Source organism: Rhinopithecus roxellana, chromosome 10 (assembly GCF_007565055.1).
Source record: "Rhinopithecus roxellana isolate Shanxi Qingling chromosome 10, ASM756505v1, whole genome shotgun sequence".
Classification (NCBI taxonomy): domain Eukaryota; kingdom Metazoa; phylum Chordata; class Mammalia; order Primates; family Cercopithecidae; genus Rhinopithecus; species Rhinopithecus roxellana.
The window spans coordinates 53924459-53944907 of record NC_044558.1 but is presented as its reverse complement, the minus strand read 5'-3'; the positions used below and the strand labels follow the sequence as shown (position 1 = coordinate 53944907).

At 57.7% G+C, this 20449-nt stretch overlaps 3 protein-coding genes across 12 annotated transcripts; 2 read left to right on the top strand and 1 right to left on the bottom strand.

Annotated features, from left to right (window-relative positions):
* NXPH4 (neurexophilin 4) lies at window positions 1–9519 on the top strand. The gene is made up of 2 exons (XM_010388991.2): window positions 1–217; window positions 7966–9519. Exons 1-2 carry the CDS (start codon window positions 161–163, stop codon window positions 8824–8826), a joined length of 918 nt encoding a protein of 305 aa, XP_010387293.1. The 5' UTR covers window positions 1–160; the 3' UTR covers window positions 8827–9519.
* Window positions 9520–12698: 3179 nt separating this feature from the next.
* On the top strand, window positions 12699–18035 carry SHMT2 (serine hydroxymethyltransferase 2). 10 transcript variants are annotated; one of them, XM_010388985.2, is made up of 12 exons: window positions 12781–12926; window positions 13916–14113; window positions 14589–14668; window positions 14821–15021; window positions 15320–15401; window positions 15562–15684; window positions 15811–15950; window positions 16285–16450; window positions 16668–16767; window positions 16856–17011; window positions 17110–17217; window positions 17341–18035. In XM_010388985.2, the coding sequence occupies exons 1-12, from the start codon at window positions 12894–12896 to the stop codon at window positions 17466–17468; spliced, it is 1515 nt and encodes a 504-aa protein (XP_010387287.1). In that variant the 5' UTR covers window positions 12781–12893; the 3' UTR covers window positions 17469–18035. The 10 variants fall into 10 exon arrangements, with proteins under 10 accessions (XP_010387286.1, XP_010387290.1, XP_030795043.1 ...); XM_010388987.2 differs by having other exon boundaries at window positions 15534–15684; window positions 17341–18033; XM_030939182.1 differs by having other exon boundaries at window positions 15495–15684; window positions 17341–18033.
* NDUFA4L2 (NDUFA4 mitochondrial complex associated like 2) lies at window positions 18007–20415 on the bottom strand. The gene is made up of 4 exons (XM_010388990.2): window positions 20110–20415; window positions 19684–19772; window positions 18856–18916; window positions 18007–18725 (listed from the first exon to the last, which is right to left on the bottom strand). The coding sequence occupies exons 1-4, from the start codon at window positions 20164–20166 to the stop codon at window positions 18669–18671; spliced, it is 264 nt and encodes an 87-aa protein (XP_010387292.1). The 5' UTR covers window positions 20167–20415; the 3' UTR covers window positions 18007–18668.
* Window positions 20416–20449: the final 34 nt, after the last annotated feature.

The following is a 20449-nucleotide window of genomic DNA, read 5'->3' as shown; positions in this document are numbered from 1 at the left end:
GGCTCCGCGCCTCGCGCCTAGTCCGCGGGCCGCGCAGCCGCTCCCGCCGCTCCCGCAGCCGCCCTGCCGCCCGCCTGCCAGCCCAGAGCCCCGCGCCCCTAGGCCTGGCTCCCGCCTGCCCGGGACCCGCCCCGCCCGCCCCGCTCAGCCGCTAGAGAAGATGCGGCTGCTCCCGGAATGGTTCCTCTTGCTCTTTGGCCCGTGGCTCCTTAAGAAGGTAAGGGTGGCAGGGTTGGGGCGCGAGCGCGGGGTTCTGGGACGCGACGGTCCCAGTGTGCGGGGGGCTCCGTGCGCCCGCCCCGCCCCCAGCTCCGAGCGTCCCAACTTTGCGCGGCGCGGGGGACGCAGACAGACTGCCCGATTCAGGACGGGCACTCTCCTAGCGTAAGTTGGCTGAGGCTTGGAGAGGGTGCCGGGCGGAGGTCCCCCTAGGAGCCGGCTTCAGGCGCGGCGGGGGAGGGGACGAAGCCCGACCCGCGAGTGCGCCAGACAGAGCGGGAGTGCGAGACAGACAGACAAGCCAGCAGGGTGTCAGCCTTGCCGTCTTTCCGCGCCAGTCTCGCTCGCCTGCCTCACTGTCTGTCTGTCCTTCCACCCATCCACCCCCGCCTTCCCATTTCTCTTCTCTGCACTTGTCACCATGCCAGGTGGGCTTCGTGTCGGGAGCATCCATGGCCCGAGCACACGCGCACACACGGACTCAGGCAGACACGGCTGAACTTGCTACAGCCAGCCTCCCATCACATTTCCCAGGGAGACACCATCTCCCCTGCACGACCTCACAGACACACCCCCCTCTCGTGCCCCACTGAAGGGGGAGGCTGTCTGGAAGGGGAGTCTCTCCTCCCGTGCCCTCCCTGCCTCCAACCCTACTCCAAGGCCTGTTTCCCTGAGGCTTTTGGGCGAAGAGCCAGAGGCTAAGGGGACTCAGACTTGATCTGCCTCCTTCCTGACTTGGAGGCTTCAACCCGCGAACATGGTGTGCTTATATGTACTGGGTGGAGGACGTGGGTCACCGTGTGCACCTGTGTTCATGTGTCCAGGGAAGCCAGACTTGGCTATCCAGTACTGGGGCCCAGGTTACATATGTATACTGGTGTGGCGTGTGGTGTTGGCTTTGCATGAGTGAGTGCCAGTGCCTGCCTCACAGTGCAGCCATCTGTCTATGCCCCTGGTGTGTGCCCTCAATGGGGGGCCCAGACCCCAGTCCCCCATTTTCCTTCTACCAGCCTCCCCTGCCTATGTCTTCCCTGTTTTCTGCCACCCAACTGTGACCTACCTAGTTTGGGGGCAGGCAGGTCATTCCCCAAACCCTCACTTTCTGTACCCCCAGCCTCTGTAGAGTCTAGAAGGGGTATATTTCTCCCCCCAACATTTGGACCTCTGCCTGCTCAGCCAAATCACACTGGGCAAACTCCAGCAGGGCCGGGGCTGCCCCAGTGAAGCTAGCGTTAGAACTCCCTGGCCCTCCGAGCCCTGCCTGGTGACCTTGAGGGGCTGGAAGGTAGGCAGAGGAGCCCCTCCATGAAAACTGCTTCCACTAGCATGAGCTTCTCATGGACTTGCTGCCTAGTTCTGTCCTTAGTGGACTGGAGGGGTGGGGGGGGTCTGTGCCCTACCACCCACCCACCCATGGGTGAAGGCCTGGGGTCAAAAGATGGTAGGTATGGCATTCCCTTGCCCCTCCTTTCCACTTCCTCCCACCTCATCTCCACTCTCCCCGGCAAATAAACTCCCCTGTGGACAGATCCGGTTTAATTTCCTTTGCCCCCTGAGGGGGAATGAAACATCTGGTGGAGACTTGAGGGAGAGTAAGCGGGAGGATATGAGCGATGGGATCTATCTGAGTGTGTGTGAGAGAGCTGCAGCTGTGGGGCCTCCGTGTTGGAGTCAACAGGGAGAGTGGATCTGCTGTTTAGTCCAGCTTATGTGCATGTGAGAATGTGTTTACGTGTGTACACACTGCGGGTGTATAGATATGTATAACTGCATGGGGAGGTATGTGTATAGAAGTGTTTGTGTGTCCAAATACTTGTGTGTGCTTCTGTACACTTGTGAGTGTGGTGTATTCAAGTGTATTCCCTGGGGTTTCTGGTGCATCTGTGTGCTGGGGCCCATGTGTTGTCTGTATGAGTCTCTGGGGTTTGTGAGCGTGTTTCTGTGTGCTTGTGATTGTGAGTGCATTTGAGTGTGCTATGAGACTGTGAGCCTCAGGATGTGTTTATGTATCTGAGTGTGGCTTATGTGTGTGCGTGCTCAGGGGTGTCTTGGTGCCAGCACTGGGAGTGGGCGAAAGGTGAGGCTGATCCTGGGTAAGAGGTAGGTAGGGGACAGTTTACAGGGCAACTCTTTGGCAACCCTAACCATGAACTGCTGACACCTCTGCCTCTCCGGTCCTGCTTGCTCACCCTCCTCCAGGTTTCTCTCCCTTCCCCCTCGCTCCAGGCTTCCCATCTCTCAGAGCCTGGGACTCCTGGCTTCCACTGCCTCTGGGGTTCTGGCCTCTCAGCCAGGGATTCTTCAGGATCTTTCTCATACAGTCTGACTCCTTTCCCTCTCGGTCTCTGTCTCCCCGACCTCTTGCCAAAGCAGCTGCCTACTGGGAGAAGCAGCAGGTGATCAATAGTCACTAATCACTAATTACTAATTAGTTGGGGGAGGGCAGGGGCGGGGCCCTGAGGGACCTGCCAGCTCTATCCCACCTCAGGAAAGGATTGGGCCTGATTCTGTCAGAGCTGGCTGGTCGAAGCCCCTCAGCCAGCTACCAGCTCCTGCCTCCACACCCTCCTCTAGCCCCCCAGCTAATCTCTGGCTGGGCCACTTAGGCACGCACAGCCTGGGCTAGGGCCCAGAGCTGCTGGCAGGGATTTGGGGGTAATCAGGGGCCGCAGCTGGGCCAGGGGGACAGGGGAGGGCCTGCTGTGACAGCTCCCTTGGGCCAGAGCCTGCAGTGGAAGCTTCACATTCCTAATAGGAGGGGCACGCGTCAGAAAGGAGAATTTAGAGTGTCAGGGTTGGGATGGGTTGAGGAGCTGGAGACCCAGGAGCGGGTGACTGGGGAAGAGGTGAGGTAATAAGGACAGAAGCAAGGCAAAGAGGGGTCAGGGAGGAGGTAATTGGAGAGAGACAACACAAACGTCTAAAGAAAGCAGGTAAGTGGGGGAACCTCACAGGGGTCAGAGATGGAGTAATTGGCAAGGAGATGGGGAACTTTGGACCTAGCCCTGCAACTCAAGATGTGTGGGATCCGTGAGGGACAGGGCAACAGAGATGGGGCAGGGTCATAGGAGAGGGGTCCCAGGGCTCAGGCGCAGGCAGGAGTCGCAGGGCGTGGGGTGGGAAGCAGCTGCCCAGTGGGGATGGGGAGCAGGGAGCGCTGCCTTGAGCGCTGGAAATTGGCGCGGCTCCCCCTCTCCCCCGCCTGCCCCTCCTCCACCTCCACCCCGCCCACTCCCCCTCCGGCTCCGGCTTCGGGAAATTACATCCCCGCTCCGCGGCTCCCCCCAACCCCCACCGCGCCCCGGAGCCGGCGCCTTTATAGGCACATTTATTGCAATAATAAAGTGAGGCGCGGGGCGGGGGGCGGGGGGCAGCCGTTCCCGCGGGGACCGCGCTGGCTCTAGGAAGCAGGGAAATAAATAAAATAAAATCAAAATTCAGATAACGGTGAGCCTTGCGCGGCAGGCCGAGAGAAGGCAGGCAGGTAGGGGTAAAGAGAGGGGGCGTCCAGCCCAAGGGCAGAGCCCACCCCACCCCACCAGCAGTCCCCGCCCCCTCATGGAAAGAGGTGTCTTTGCTTCAACCTGCCTGGCCCCCTCCCACAGCCTGATCCTGCCTGGTCTTTGCCTTGCCCTCTGGCTCCTCTCCCATACCTGTCCTCAGCCCCTGTCTCTGTCCCCATCTCCTGTGTCTTCCCTTGTCCCCCATTTCCCATTCCAGTCTTCCTTCCTGTCTCCCATCCCCATCTCCTGGGTCTCTGCATCCATCCCTGTTTCTGCCCAGTAACCATTCGAATCCCCCATCTCTGTTTTGCCCCCACCCTGACCCCATCCCTGCGTGTCCCCTGTCCCTATCCCTCATCCACCATTCCTGTCTCCATGCTTCTTCTTGGACTGTTCTGTAGCCCATCTTCACTCCTCTGGTCCTTACCCCATCCACATCTCTGTCTCTGCCCCACGCCTGGCCACCATTTCTGTTCTCCTTCTCATCCCTGTCCCCAGGCCTATCCTTATTGTATCCTCATCCCTGTACCCTATATCTGTGCCTGCTAGTCCCCAATCCCAGTCCCCCATCCCAGTCCCCCTCCCTCTCTGTCTCAGTCCTCACCCCAGGCTGTCCTGTCCACCCCACCTCTGTCCTCACCCACATCTCTATCCCTGGTTCCCAGCCAGACTCCACCAGCCCCGACTGCAGCACCCCTGCCTCTTTCTAGGTGCAGGGGCTCAGGATGCTCTTCTCCCCTTCCCAGCCCAGGCCTGTACTGTCCCTTCCCCCAGCCAGATCCTGGGAGCACCCTGCCTGGCCCAGGTGGCAGGGGAGAAGCAACCGGCCAGTCTGGAGGCCCAGGGGAGGTGCACCCCGCAATGCGGCTGGGGGGCTGACAGCCTGATCCTCCCCCAATCTCAGCAGTGTCATCCCCAAAGAGCCACTCCCCGAAGTGGAGTTTGTTGCCCCCAACAACAGGAGGCCACCTCAATTCCCCGCAGGTGCGTGGGCCCGCTGCCTCGGGGGCAAAGCGCTCCTGGTGCAGTTCCCCCTGCCCCCCCACCATGGGCCTGAAGGAGCCTGCTGAACCCCCCAGCTGCCGCGCACCTCTACCCCGCCCCCGCGCCGACAGCAGTGCTAGCCTCTCCCCTCCGCAAATGTCACCGCACCCAATTAGCTTAATTAAGCCAGTTCTGGAGCAAGGGGAACCCCTCCTCGGACAACATCCTGCTCCCACCCTCAGCCATGAAGGTGGGCGACAAGAGCTCTGGGCAGAGAGGAGCTCCTTACCACCTACCTTCCCTACTCACCCACCTCCCCCCATGTCGCTGAAGACAGACAGCCTGAAGGACGGCAGGAGAAAACCACAGACAGAAAGAGGGAGAAAATCAGAATCACGGGAGGAGGAAATTTAAGACAGAGACAGTGAGAAAAGAGACTGAGAGACAAAAGAGACTGAGAGAATGGGGAGAGATGAAAAAACGCAAGAGAGGGAGAGAGAGCATGAGCAATCAAGGGAGCCAGAGGGAGGATTTTATTTTATTTTATTCCGTGTTCCCATTTCTCGGCTCGTTTCCTCACAGACTCTCACCCCTCCCTGTCCGAACTCCCCCACAAGGTCGCTTCAGCCGTGCCCCCCCCCCAACTCTTCCTTTTTGTCTTGGCTGTCTACAGCAGTGGGTGGGGGCGGGAGTGCCCAAAGCCAGGGGATTTGCCAGGATCAGAGAAGCACAGACGGCACTTTGTCTAAGATCAGAGATGGGGGTGACACCCTCGCACCTCTCCTTACCCTGCTGAACCTCCTCCCCTCCCCAGCCCCTGACTTCTACCCCCTGCCCCTGCCTGGTAGAAGTCACTGGCCTGAATCACCCCAGCCAGGTTCTGACTGGGTACAAGACACAGGGGTGCTCTGGTCTGCTGGGAGGAGATGGCTTGGAGGCATTTGGGGGTCATAACATCTGACAGCATGGGGATAGTGGGGACCTGGATGACTGGGCTTCTGGAAAGAACAGCGGTTAGGTGAGATTAGGGATTGAGTTCAAATGGCCCACCCTTCGGCTTTCCCAGGAAACCTAACCTCCCTCCCCCAGTGCCCTCTCTCAGGTTCAGGCCCTGCCCTCTGCAAGCCCACTTCTGGGACCTCTTCTTCCTCCCACTGTACCCTGGGACCCCTCCTTCCACCCCCTCTAAGCCCACCCTCCAGGTGTTAGCTGCCGGCTTAAGCCTGTCTGTGGGAGTCAATCATTCTTGCCACCCCCGCCCCCTCACCTGGGCTGGGAGGAGGGATGGATGGAAGGGGGAATGAGGGGGGCGATAAATATGTATGATGAGCGGGTGGCGGCAGCATTAATAACCCGGGATCGCAGCGCGGCGGGGACGGGGATCAAGCGGTGGGGATTCTAGCCCAGCAGCTTGGCTCTGCTGTTCCTGTCCCCGGTGACACGGAGTGTGTATACATGGGTGTGGGCAAACAGAGGGGGGCACCCATGCTTCCTGGCCTCCTTACCTACCCACAGCACAGCCTGCGGGCCAGTGTGGGATACCTCCCCAGAGACCACTCAGATATAATTGACATGCATGTATGTTGTCCCCATCAGAACACAGCAAGACCACACTTGTTCTATGACTACGGATACACCCCCTTTAGAAAGAGCTTGATACTTGGGCAGAGGATGACAGGGGCTCACACAGGAAAGGTGACACCTCCAGACAACCACATATAGCTACCCTCAGACTGCTATACACAGCCATACAGCCAACCCAGACACACAACCACACCAGCCACACAGACACCACTCCACAAATTGACACACACACAGCCAATCCAGGCACATACACATAGTCACCACTGATTTACACAACAGACATGCAGCCACGACAAGCAGCCACACACACACAGGCTCCTCAGACTCATATCCATGGGCACCCAGACACACAGCCACCACAGCCAAACACACACATGTACAGGCCACACGCACACAACCATTTGGGGCTAACAGAGACACAAGAACCCCAGGTTGACACACACGGTACTGCCTCCCCCCACGGGACCTGTGCACAGTCAGGGCCACAGCACATGACGGTGGTGGCTAGCTCAGGCTGACTGACACACTCTGACAAGCAGCTCCTCTCTCGCCTGCTCCCCTCGCTGGAGCGGCGTCTCCATATTTCTGCCTCTTGCTTCCTTTCTGTCTCCTTCACTCCCAGCCACCCCCACTCACCCCTGCCCCAGATAATTGATGGCCTGAGCCTGGCCCAGCCGCTCCTGCCTCTCTATCCATCTTGTCCTCGAGCCCATGCTGTCTCTGAGATCAGTGGCCACCTGAGACACACAGAATGGGTGGGAGCAGGAAGGGGCTTCTCAGCCCCCTTGGAGCCCAGGGAAAGAATGACCAGGCGGCCTCCACCAGAGTGGAGTGCTGAGGACTGGGAGGTATACCTAGGCTTTCTTCCTCTGCTCAACTGGTTCCCAGCATTCACTCTTTGCAGGCCAGTTGGGGCTGAGGCCCAGGTGGGGGCTTTGGTCTCTGAGGTCTTGGAGCCTCTTTCTTTTTCTTTTCTTTTTTTTTTTAAAGGGAGTCTCACTCTGTCGCCCAGGCTGGAGTGCAGTGGTGTGATCTAGGCTCACTGCAACCTCCACCTATCGGGTTCCAGTGATTCTTCCACCTCAGCCTCCTGCCGCCTAATTTTAGTAGAGATGAGGTTTCTCCATGTTGGCCAGGCTGGTCTCGAACTCCTGACTTCAGGCGATCTGCCCACCTCGGCCCCCCAAAGTGCTGGGATTACAGGTGTGAGTCACCGTGAGTGCCAGGCTGGAGCCTCTTTCTTCATGCTGGATGTTAACTAGTCACAGCGTTTCTGGCTCAGTTTGCTCAAAGTCCAGTCCCTCCCTGGCTCCTTACTGGAACCAACCAGGGGCCGGGCCAAGAAAGATAAGACAGGATCCAGAGCTCTACTCCCTACTCACGTTCACACTGGCCTTGGGTTTTTGGCCCTCATTGGAGTTCTGTGGGCACAGGAGGATTCTTGACGTCATTTCACAGATGTACAAACTGAGGCCCAGATAAATGAAGTGACTGGGCCAAGACCACATGACTTGAAAGGGCTGCAGGTCTCCTCCAAAGCACACTCTCTGCCCCCTGCGGGACTGTGGTTCCATTTGGTCTCCTAGCGGCTGTGGAAAGGGGCTGGTGTTGATAGGGCTCTGGTGGGATGGCGGGGGACAACCCCAGCGTCTCTCTCCTCTTTCTTCGTGCACAGGCGGTCAATGCCCAGATACCAAAGTCCGGAAGGCCGCAGTACCTGGAGCTGCGACCCGCCGCGGCCGGAGCGGGTGGCCCCGGCCAGCAGCTCCCAGCGCTAAGGTCTTCCGACGGCCTAGGCTCCGGCCGCGCCTGGAGCTGGGCCTGGCCGACCAACCACACTGCGGCGCTGGCCCAAGCAGGGGCAGCCGGGGCGTTGCCCGCGCAGCGCACCAAGAGGAAGCCGTCCATCAAGGCGTCCCGCGCCAAAAAGATCTTTGGCTGGGGGGACTTCTACTTTCGAGTGCATACCCTCAAGTTTTCACTGCTGGTGACCGGCAAGATCGTGGACCATGTGAATGGTACCTTCAGTGTGTATTTCCGCCACAACTCGTCCAGCCTGGGCAACCTCAGTGTCAGCATCGTGCCGCCCTCCAAGCGTGTCGAGTTCGGGGGAGTCTGGCTGCCCGGGCCTGTCCCCCACCCTCTGCAGTCTACGCTCGCCCTGGAAGGGGTGCTTCCTGGGCTGGGGCCCCCGCTGGGGATGGCAGCAGCAGCCGCGGGGCCGGGCTCCTTCGGGGGCGCACTGGCAGGGCCTCTTGGGGGCGCGTTGGGAGTGCCTGGGGCCAAAGAGTCGCGCGCTTTCAATTGCCACGTGGAGTATGAGAAGACAAACCGGGCGCGCAAGCACCGCCCGTGCCTGTACGACCCATCGCAGGTGTGCTTCACCGAGCACACGCAGAGCCAGGCCGCCTGGCTCTGTGCCAAGCCCTTCAAAGTCATCTGTATCTTCGTCTCTTTCCTCAGCTTTGACTACAAACTGGTGCAGAAGGTGTGCCCAGACTATAACTTCCAGAGTGAGCACCCCTACTTTGGATAGCGCCCCTCCCCAGCCCCAGCCCCCAGCCTCACGCCAAATCCCAGCCTCACTAGGTGGGATCCCCTTCCCAGTGTTCTGCCGCTCCTGTGGCCATGTCGCCCACTCCTTCCACTCTGGGGGCGGAGGGGAACGGCCCTCTCGGGACCCTCAGCTAAGGTGGGTGCCCTTTTCCTTATGCGGAGTGCCCGTGAGGCTGGGGTAGCCCCCTCCAATGCACCCCAAAGTGAAAGGGGTAAGAGTGCAGCCCCAGAATAGGTGGGGCTTGGAGGCGGTCCCAATGTCCCCTAGGTCCACAGTGGGTCCCCTTTTCACCCTTAGCGCTAGGCTGCACACTCCCTTTCCCCACAGCTTTAATAACTCCTGGCCTGGCACCCTCACCCCACCCTGACTTTCCTATCCCCCAGCGCTTGTCCTACTCCACCCTGCCCCGCCTAAGACTGTAAAGGCCTAAAAACCTCAGCCTGTCCTCCCACCTTTCTGCCTGCCATATGCCTGTCCCCTTTTCCTCCAAACCCCATTAGGGTACCGGAAGCAGAACCCCTGGGCTGAGGCGCTGGCCCCGGCCCCTGCCGCCCCTTTCCAGTCCCTGCAGTCCAGCTGCACCTGCCCTCTCCTGCTGCTTCCTCTCTGTGATATTTTTTTCTACGCCAAAACAGACGGGAAAGGGAACAAAATAAAGTGAAATCCAATACACGCCTGTGTGAGACCTTTGTAGGGAGTGGGGAGGTGGTGTGGGGCTTCTCTCTGGTAGAGACCTGGCCAGGGCCTTCTCCCTCAGCGGCTCGTGGGGAAACCAAGGCAAAGACTGACAGAGCTAGCACCTTGGAAGTCACCAAAGACCGGATCAAAAAGAGCTGAGGGTTACCCTCGGGGTAGGAGCCCCGCCTGAGGTTGGGATTCTCCTCCTGAGGTGGGCGAAGGGAAGCTGCAGCAAGTGGGATGCAGATGAGACCTGAGTGGGGCTCACCAGCGGATGATTTGGGGAAGGAGGTGTAAGACCTTGAATGGGATGGAGATGCAGGGACAGTGTAAGCAGAGCGCTGACAACCTGCTAAGCTCCACGGGGCCGGCGGGAGGTGGTGGCAGGTTGGGAGGGAGGGGGAACAGTGTTTGCGGCATCTGGAGTCATCGATCTTCCTTTTTCTTCCTAATTTCGTGGGCGCTGAGTTTGCAGACGGAGGAGGTGGGGAGGGAGCTTTGGGATGAGGGGGTGGGGGAAGGGACCAGCGCGGGTTTGGAGGGCGGGGCCCGTGGCTGCTACTTGCCACTAGCAAGCACGGCCCCCTTTAGCCAGCTGCCCACCCTCCCCCAACCCCCGCCTCCGGCTCCCTCCTGCAGCCGAGGCTGCTAATTTTATCCGCCCCCCGACCCTGGTCTGGGCGTTAATTGGCTGCGGCTTCATTAGCGGTTCTCAGCTCAGCCGCCCCCCTCCCCTTGGGACCTCTGGCTGGAGGAGGGAGGGGGAGCGGTGCGGACAAGCTGAGGCACCGAGGAACTCCTCATCTTCGCCTTGATTCCGGGGTCAGGGTGCCCACTGGAAGGGCAGTGTTCCCCAGGGGCTTGCCCACTGGCTCCAGCCTGAAACTGAGTCAGACACAGGTCTGACCCAGACATATCTGGGAGTGAAAAGTCAGTAAGCAGAAAATAAATATCTGCTGGCTGGCTGGCTGAATAACAGGGTCAACTGAAAAGAGGAGGGAGATCGGGAATGGTTCTGGATCCGAGATTGGCCAAAAGCAGAAGAACCCGGAAGTCTTCTAACACCAGACTTATTGCTGGAAACACCTGAGAAAAGCTGAGCCTAGAGTGGCAGGGAAGGAGGTTCTGGCTAAGGGGAGATTTCTAAGGGCTGGTATGAGAGCCTGGTGGGAATGGCTGGAATTAACAAATTAGCCTATCTGGGCCTTAGTTTCCTCACTCGTGAAGCCACAGTAAAATAGTGTGTGGTGGGGATTCGTTGAGGCTTTTTCTGTGAACATGTTGCTGTGCTGGATTGTCCTCCCCTCTTCCTCTGCCTCCTCCTCCTCTTCCTCATACATCTGGACGTCTGAGAGCAGAGTTAGGTGTCCCTGCCTGTCATTGCACTTGTCACACATTGTTACCTGTTCACCTGTTGGTATCCTAGCAGCCAGTGAGCTCTTCATATATCTCCAGGGCTATGGAATGCCTGGCATAAAGAGCTCAATATGTCTGTTGAATGAATGAATAACATTGCTACATAAGGCAATGATTCGCAAAACAACTGCTTATCAGGCTGGTCCAAGGGCAGTGATGTTTACAACTAATTGATCACAATCAGTTACAGGTTTCTTTGTTCCTTCTTCACTCCCATTGCTTCACTTGACTGGCCTTTAAAAAACAATTTTTTTGGCAGGGCGCGGTGGTTCACGTCTGTAATCCCAGCACTTTGGGAGGCCGAGGCAGGCAGATCACCTGAGGTCAGGAGTTCAAGATCAGCCTGGCCAACATGGTGAAACCCTGTCTCTACTAAAAAATATAAAAATTGGCCAGACGTGGTGGTGGGCACCTGTAATCCCAGCTACTCAGGAGGCTGAGGCAGGGAGAATTGTTTGAACCCAGAGGCAGAGGTTGAAGTGAGCGAAGATCATGCCACTGTACTCTGGCTTGGGTGACAGAGTAAGACTCTGTCTCAAAAAAGAAAACAAAAAAAAAATTTTTTTTTTAAGACAGTCTTGCTCTCTCACTCAGGCTGGAGTGCAGTGGCTTGATCATGGCTCACCTTGAACTCCTGGGCTCAAGTGACCCTCCTGCCTCAACCTTCCCAGTAGCTGGGACTGCATGCATATACCACCATGCCTAGCTAATTTTAAATTTTTTCTTTTGTAGAGATGGGATCTCACTATGTTGACCAGGCTGGTTTAGAACTCCTGGCCTCAAGAGATCCTCCTGCCTCAGCCTCCCAAAGTGCTGGGATTACAGGCATGAGCCACCATGCCTGGCCAAAAACATTTTTTAATTAAAAAAAAAAAAAAAACTTGGCTAATCAGAACCACGGAGGAGAGGTTTACTTGTGTGACAGCGTAAGTGGGCAAATGTCTACTCTTTGAGATCCATTGAATTAGAACCTCTGAAAACAGACCCCACACACATATTTACATCATATGTTCCAACCCATTCTGTTGCCAAGGTTTGGGAACCTACTCCTGGGGGGGTCGATGAATTCCACTCCCAAGGGTTTCGTCCAGATGAAGTCAGGCTAAAAGGAAGATCCCTTCCATTCTCAAAGATCTATAGCCCTGGGGAAAAAAGCAGAGACCACTTACTCCTGGGACATCAAGAGGTGGACAGGTAACAAAATGGGACAAGTGAACAACAGGAGGGGCACCTTCCTCTGCTCCCAGATGTCTGAGGAGAAAGAGGAGATGCCATGTAGGAGGCAGGTCTGTGGATCAGAGGAAGAGGGGAGGACAATCCGTCACAGCGCATGTTCACAGGAAAAGCCTCATTGAATCCTCACCACACAGTATTTTCCTGTGGCTTTACCAGGGAGGAAACTGAAGCCCACATAGGCTAATGCACTAGTCCCAGAGCTGGAACTGGAATTCAGGTCTCCGACCCTTCTAAACCATGGTGCTTTCCAGTGCTCCATAGCTCTCTATCTTGTGTGGGGGTCCAGACCTCCTGGAGTCTAATAATGCTAGCTAGATATTCAGTAGGCACCCAATAAACGTTTGTCTTGACAACAAACAGAGGGAAAACAAACAAACCCTGAAAAGCTTCAGGACAGTAAGGAGAGGGGCCGGCACTGGACCTCGGGTTTTTTTTTTTTTTTTTTTTTTTTTTTTTTTTTTTTTTTTCCAGGCAAGGGCCTCCAACCCTGAGGCTGCAGACGAAAATTGTAGAGAAAAAAAAGCCAGGAGGCTGAGAACTACAATTCCCAAAAGGCCACAAAGGCGCCACTATTACGCATGCGTAGGTCCCTCCCCTTAGGCTTGGAGTCTCAACGCGCTCTTCTCGCGCATGCGTTCTTCGAATGGTCTTCTTCCGACAGCTTGGTGCCCTAGACCAGAGTTGGTGGCTGGACCTCCTGCGACTTCCGAATTGCGATGCTGTACTTCTCTTTGTTCTGGGCGGCTCGGGTAAGAATGGGGCTCCAGACGCTGGGTAATCAGTGGAAAGGAAGCTCTTCTCCTACCTTAGTTACTAGTCACAAACTCTGGGGTTCTCTTGGCTTTTCCACGCACGTGGACTGGGGCCTCAGGGAGCGGACGTGTAACTAAGGAATCCCCAAGACCCGTGGGCGCGCGTAGGGTTAACTGCGAGCCTGTCCTCATTCTGGCGATCAGACGCCCCAGGGCCTCGTGACCGCCCATTTCACGTGGCATTAGGGGAGAGGACAGCCCCGGATGCCCCGCGGATCCCGTGCTGGCGAATGAGTGGAGTTCTCGGCCTGGCCTCACAAGCTGAGCCTTTCCGACCAGCTCTGAGCCCTGCAGATGATGCAACCGAGCCTCACTGCTTGCATCAGACAGGGGTCCCGGCGGCAGTGAGGGCTGGAAGGAGGTGGAACGGGTAGGGGGCTAAGTAAGGGGAAAGGGTATTGGCTTACTCTTGGGCAGATCCCCACCCCCACCACTCCCACACAGCTCTTCCCCAGGGACTGCTAAAGGTCTACCCTCCTACCTCCATTGCTGAGGCCTGTGGCCTCAGCCCTTGCCAACTCTGCTTCTCCCCACGCTGACTGGGGTATCAGTTTATGGTGCCCTGCAGGAAGACCTTCTTGTTCCTGTGGGTGGGAAGGTTCTGGAATCTCAGTTGCCCTCTCTGGAGTTAGGGAGACATAGACTTTTGGAGGACAAACTTTGCCGAGTGGTTCATGGAGTGAGGTGGTGGGAGATTTCTGAGGTGCGGTGCAGTGAATGGAGCAAATCAGAACCACCCCCTGGACCTTGGTCTCAAGCTTGGCTCCAGAACTGGCTTTCGAAAGTGGAGGTGGGGGTAGTTAGAACTGAAACAGGCTGGCTGGACAACTGGCTGCAAGGTGTGGCCTTACAAGCATGAGTGAGGGTGGCCGGGAGATGATTTGTCCAGACTGTTGTGATTTCATCCTGACTTTTCCTGCCTCTAGCCTCTGCAGAGATGTGGGCAGCTGGTCAGGATGGCCATTCGGGCTCAGCACAGCAAGGCAGCCCAGACTCAGACTGGGGAAGCAAACAGGGGCTGGACAGGCCAGGAGAGCCTGTCGGACAGTGATCCTGAGATGTGGGAGTTGCTGCAGAGGGAGAAGGACAGGCAGTGTCGTGGCCTGGAGCTCATTGCCTCAGAGGTGGGACCTGGGGAGATGGGCAGGGGTTGGGCCACCATGGGTACAGGAAGTAACAAAGTTATCTTAACTGATATTTCTCCAAAACCCCCTTTCACACTCAGGACCTTTCTTTGGGCTTTATCTTCCTTTCTTATCTCTCTGAAGCAAAGGCAGGGCAAGTCCAGTTTATGGGGTTAGGGCATTAGGGAGCCTCCAGGGTCCCTAGAGTCTCATCTGATCCCTTCCTTCCTCCTATGAGGAAGGAGGAGCCTAGAAGCACAAGTTTGAGTGGGTAGGTGGCATTGAGGGGCCACCGCTCATGGCAGCTGGGTTTCTGAGAATGCTGCCTCTGGCTTTGCCCCAGGCCTGGTGCTGAGTGAATGGAGCTTTCTGCAGGGAGTATCCCCGCTTTCAGCTCTGGCTCTGGCAGGGAGGGACTGTGGGAGTCCAGGGGAAGGAGCTCAATACCTTCTGACATTGCCCCCCACCACCCCAGAACTTCTGCAGCCGAGCTGCGCTGGAGGCCCTGGGGTCCTGTCTGAACAACAAGTACTCGGAGGGTTATCCTGGCAAGAGGTGAGGGCTGGAGGGCAGTGTCAGGGATGGTGCTCCCAGTGGGGGAACCCACCTGTACCTTCCCAGTGTTCATTGAGGAGTGAACTTCCCAGTCCTTTGCTGCTGGTTGAGAGTCCTTTCTCTGTGCCCTCATCACCCCTCTCCCATGGCAGATATTATGGGGGAGCAGAGGTGGTGGATGAAATTGAGCTGCTGTGCCAGCGCCGGGCCTTGGAAGCCTTTGACCTGGATCCTGCACAGTGGGGAGTCAATGTCCAGCCCTACTCTGGGTCCCCAGCCAACCTGGCTGTCTATACAGCCCTTCTGCAACCTCATGACCGGATCATGGGGCTGGACCTGCCCGATGGGGGCCAGTGAGTATGGATGGGCTGGCTGATGGTCTTGGCGGGCAGGATTGGTGTGGGAAAGGAGTTATTTATTGAATACCTACTGTGGACCATACAGATGGAATAGGCCTTGCCCTGTCCTGCATGTCACAGTGGATGAGGAAGATAAGATCCCAGTTACAGTGCCTACCACAGAGTGGACAGAGCAGTGAGGCAGTGTGTGCTAGGACTGGTGTTCCAGGGACAGAGAACTGTGGAGTTGAAGGGAGCAGTTAAGTCTGGGAGTCCTTCCACCCAGGCCTCCTTACTTCCTCTCACTTCCCAGTCTCACCCACGGCTACATGTCTGACGTCAAGCGGATATCAGCCACGTCCATCTTCTTCGAGTCTATGCCCTATAAGCTCAACGTGAGTGCTCCAGGGTGTGGGGAGGGGCTCTTAGCCCTGGTGGGGGTCCTCTCCTGGAGAAGCTGAGGGACTGAAGTGCTGGGCTGTCCTTAGGGTCAAGGAGGAGAGTGAGCTGCCCTGCTTCCTTCTCAGGGCTTTAGCTGTTTGTGTGTCTGTCCAGCCCAAAACTGGCCTCATTGACTATGACCAGCTGGCACTGACTGCTCGACTTTTCCGACCGCGGCTCATCATAGCTGGCACTAGTGCCTATGCTCGCCTCATTGACTATGCCCGCATGAGAGAGGTTGGTGGGGGGCTGGAGACTGGGCACCTCCCCAGGGGGTGGTGAGGAGGTGTGAGAGGAGGGCAGCTTTGGGCAGGCCTCTCCAGGCCCTCCCCAGGCTGAGGCCTTGCCTCTGTACCTGCCCAGGTGTGTGATGAAGTCAAAGCACACCTGCTGGCAGACATGGCTCACATCAGTGGCCTGGTGGCTGCCAAGGTGATTCCCTCGCCTTTCAAGCACGCGGACATCGTCACCACCACTACTCACAAGACTCTTCGAGGGGCCAGGTCAGGCTCCCTGAGGTTGGGCCTTGCCTTTCCCTGCCTTCAGGCCTATTCCTGGGGCACTGTTGGCCTGGACCTGAGAGGAATTCATTCCCACCTGCAGCTCTTAAGATTCCTACCCAGTCTGTGACAGTTCTCCTTCTCTTGCCATGGTAGCCATGCCCTGGCAGGGGGTTTGGGATGGGATTGAGGGACTGATTCCCTTTACCACTGGAACCCAGTGTACCTAGCCCACGTGAGGCGTGTCCTTGGGGCCCAGGTCCACCAGCTTCCTCTGCCTTCTCTGTGCCTTGTCCTTCTTTTGAGCTTAGACTCTGACCACCCACCTCTCACATAGGTCAGGGCTCATCTTCTACCGGAAAGGGGTGAAGGCTGTGGACCCCAAGACTGGCCGGGAGATCCCTTACACATTTGAGGACCGAATCAACTTTGCCGTGTTCCCATCCCTGCAGGGGGGCCCCCACAATCATGCCATTGCTGCAGTAGCTGTGGCCCTAAAGCAGGTTGGGCATCCTATCCCTGTAGGGTGTCGGGGGACAATGGCCTGGAGGCTTAGATCCTGCACCTTGCTAACTGATGCTGGGGCTGATGGAAGGGAAATGCCAGGATGGAAGGGGTCAAGGCTGGGGTCACAGAGCTATGCCGAGGGTGCAGGGCCAGAGGGTAGTGCAGGGCTTGGGTCCGGGCCTAGGGTCACAGCTGCTACTGTCTCATCTCCAGGCTTGCACCCCTGTGTTCCGGGAGTACTCCCTGCAGGTTCTGAAGAATGCTCGGGCCATGGCGGATGCCCTGCTAGAGCGAGGCTACTCACTGGTATCGGGTGAGCCAGCAGGGGATGGGTGAGGGCCTCTGTAGCTTCAGGCAGAGGCCCAGGAGACTCACCACTCCCCATTTCTTACCCACCTTAGGTGGTACTGACAATCACCTGGTGCTGGTGGACCTGCGGCCCAAGGGCCTGGATGGAGCTCGGGCTGAGCGGGTGCTGGAGCTTGTATCCATCACTGCCAACAAGAACACCTGTCCTGGAGACCGAAGTGCCATCACACCAGGGGGCCTGCGGCTTGGTGAGACCTGGGGTTCTAGGAGGGAAGGGGCTCCCGTGCTGGATGACTGCCGGGTGACCTTGGGCTATGCTCATCCCTCCCCTTGTGCCTCATTCCAGGGACCCCGGCCTTGACTTCTCGACAGTTCCGTGAGGATGACTTCCGGAGAGTTGTGGACTTTATAGATGAAGGGGTCAACATTGGCTTAGAGGTGAAGACCAAGACTGGTGAGTGAGCAAGAAGGAACCCAGGGCCAGCCAGTTCCCACTCACTGTCTGCTCCCTCCCCCAGCTGATCTCACTGCCTTCCCTAGAGCTCTGACCACTTGTTTCCTCACCCTCTCTCTCTAGCCAAGCTCCAGGATTTCAAATCCTTCCTGCTCAAGGACTCAGAAACAAGTCAGCGTCTGGCCGACCTCAGGCAACGGGTGGAGCAGTTTGCCAGGGGCTTCCCCATGCCTGGTTTTGATGAGCATTGAAGGCACCTGGGAAATGAGGCCCACAGACTGGAAGTTACTCTCCCTCCCCCTACCTGGGCCAGTGAAATAGAAAGCCTTTCTATTTTTTGGTGGGGGAGGGAAGACCTCTCACCTAGGGCAAGAGCCAGGTATTACCCCCTTCCCAGAATTTGTAACTGAGAAGATCTTTCCTTTTCCCTTTTTCAGTAACAAGACTTAGAAGGAGGGCCCAGGCACTTTCTGTTTGAACCCCTGTCAGGATCACAGTGTCAGAGATGCGTGCTCTTTCTTAGGGAAGTTGGGGAGTGCCCTTCAGAGCCAGTGGCAGGCAGGGGTGGGTAGGCACCCTCCTTCCTGTTTTTATCTAATAAAATACCAACCTGCCCTGAGTTTCCATTACTGTAGGTGGGGTCCTCTGGGCCAAACAGTGATTTGTCTCCTTCAATGTGTACACTCCTCCCCTCCCACCACCTCTACCACAAGGACCCCCGGGGCTGCAGCCTCCTCTCTCTGTCTCTGATCAGAGCCGACACCAGACGTGATTAGCAGGCGCAGCAAATTCAATTTGTTAAATGAAATTGTATTTTGCCCACGGCTGCTTCTGTTTGATCCCTGGGGACAGAGGGAAGCAAGGGAGGGGAGCAGCAAGGGGAGGCCCAGGTATGGGGCTGGAGGGGGTACTGGTGGCAGTGAGAGGCAGCGGGCTTGGGCAGGGGAGGAGTGCGCTGCGCCTCAGGAGGCAAAGGTGCGCCAGCCTGAGCAGACCCTGGACCAGCTGGAGCTGAGCAGCACCGCCCCTGGGCTGGCTCCCAGAGCCTGGGCGAACGTGGAGCCTGCCACGTCTCTTGGCACTCAGAGGTCCCTGCTTCTTGTTGGCTCATGTAGGCCACGCTCAACACGTAGCCTGTGCCACACCCTTCGAGGCCTGGGTAGGAGGGCAGAGGGGCTGGTCTGGGCTCTTTTGATGGACCCCTGCTGGTGCTGCCTGCCTCCTCCTCCCCCACGTGGGACTCAAGCCAAGGGTCAGAGGCGCTTCCGCTGCTGGGAGCAAGGGAGGAGAGTAGGGGAGGAGCAGCCTCCCCTCTGCGTGGGAACCGGGCCTGTGTAAGCAGGAGCGGGACAGGGTGGCCAGACTGACGCCTTGGGGCCTGAGGGAAGGAGTGGAAGAAGTGGATGGGCTGGCTGTCCGTGGTTTGCATGGCACTGGCAGCCCAGCCTGGCTTAGAAGTCTGGCCGGTCCTTCTTTAGCTTCTTATAATCAGTGGAAACTGCAAGGAACTAAGAGGAGAGGGAAAGGGGGTTGCGCTGAGTGCTCCAAGCCTCCCTTTGCTTATGGTACGGGAGTTGTGGGTCCCCGGACCAGGAGGTAAGAGGATGGGGGGGTGACTCTAGAGCCATCAAGAGGTACCTTGTATTGGTCATTGGGGCTCAGGCGGTTCCAGGGCTCCGGGTTGTTCTTTCTGTCCCAGCTGTGGAGCAGGAAGGGGAGGGTTAGGGTCTTCTCCTTGGGACCCAGGACTCTGTAACCCAATTTGACCCCCAAGCTCCAGCTAGAGGCTCTGGCCCCACCCCCGTACCCCCGCCTCGTGCCCTGGGAGTCCCATTTCCCAGAGACTGACAAAGGAACGGTCATATTAGCAGATGCTGACAAGTGAGACAAGAAGCCTGTCACCATTGTCAGCATGGGACTGGGTGGCAAACTGACCAGCGGGGCCCAGGGACTCCTACTTGCTACCTGCCACCCTAGGTTAACCCTGAGAGCAGAGTCGTGGGAATCAGAGATCCCAAGGGGCTGGGTTTCTGGTGATGGCCGGGAATCATAAAGCCGTTGGTGCGCCTTTCACTTCTGTACCCCCTCCGCGGGCCGGGTGTGAAATCTCCGCCCCACACTGGTCCCCAATGCCACCCCCAGCAGCTCACCCAGCCACACTCCCAGTGCTCTGGCAAGGACTTAGAGGTACCCAAAAGCCCGACTCCCGCCGCTGGCGGAGCAGCGTCGTCATGGCAACCAGGCCGGGGAGAGGCGTGGGTTCTGCATTTCAGGGCGGGCCAAGCTGAGGAGTGAGCAGTCAGGTGGGCTGGATAAAGCGGTCTCCCAGGTCAGTGGGCTCCAGCCCTGAGGTCGGTACAGTCGAAGGTGCATGCAGCAGGGCACGGGATCCTTACTAGGGCCGCTTATTTCCACCCTATCTTGCCACACCCAGCCCCCACTGAGCATCCCAAGCCCGGCCTTTACCAGACGTCGGGGCTGCGCAGGGCGAGTCGCAGCAAGTAGAGCGCAGCGCTGCCCATGCCCAGGCAGATGAAGCCGATCATCGGGATGATCTGTGGGGAAGATGAAGAGCACTTCTGGGGTCAGCCCTCTCCCCGCAGTCACCCTTCACAAGTTTTTGTGCCCACCCCAACCCCACCCTGGGTCTGGTGTTCCCTCCCTGGAATCTCCTACAACCATATTTCCTGGCATGGTCTCCCTCACCCTACAGCAATCCTGTCCAAGATAGTAGATTTGTGGGACACAGGGACTTTTCGGAGAGAGACTGGGGCAACCTTAGGGGAAGATTATGAGTGCTGAGGGACCTGGGCACAAGGCAAGGCACTGGGGGATTTGAAGGGTGGGGCAGCAGGAAAGTTAGGAGTTAGAGGTTCTGAGGACAGGACTCACCCCCGGATGTCTTTTGATCCGCTGGTAGAAGCGGGCCCCAAGACTGGCTCCTGCCATATCGTTTTTCCAGTGTCTGGTCTTCTCCAGTGGCTCTGTCCTCTCCCTCCTCCTGGGGTCCCGCCCCTGAGTGGGGAGGGATCAGCCCGGCCCAGAGCAGCTTAGCTTGGCCCAGCCCGTGCTTCTTTGGACTCGCCCCACCCCGACTTAGCTCACTTTCTCCTCAATTCCAGGCCCAAAGGCTGGAGGGGAATTGTCTGGGAGCCAAGTGGTTTCTGCTCTCCCATTCTCTCCTCCAGATGCCTGCACCATCATTCTTGGGGCTTTTGGCATCTGAGGGAAG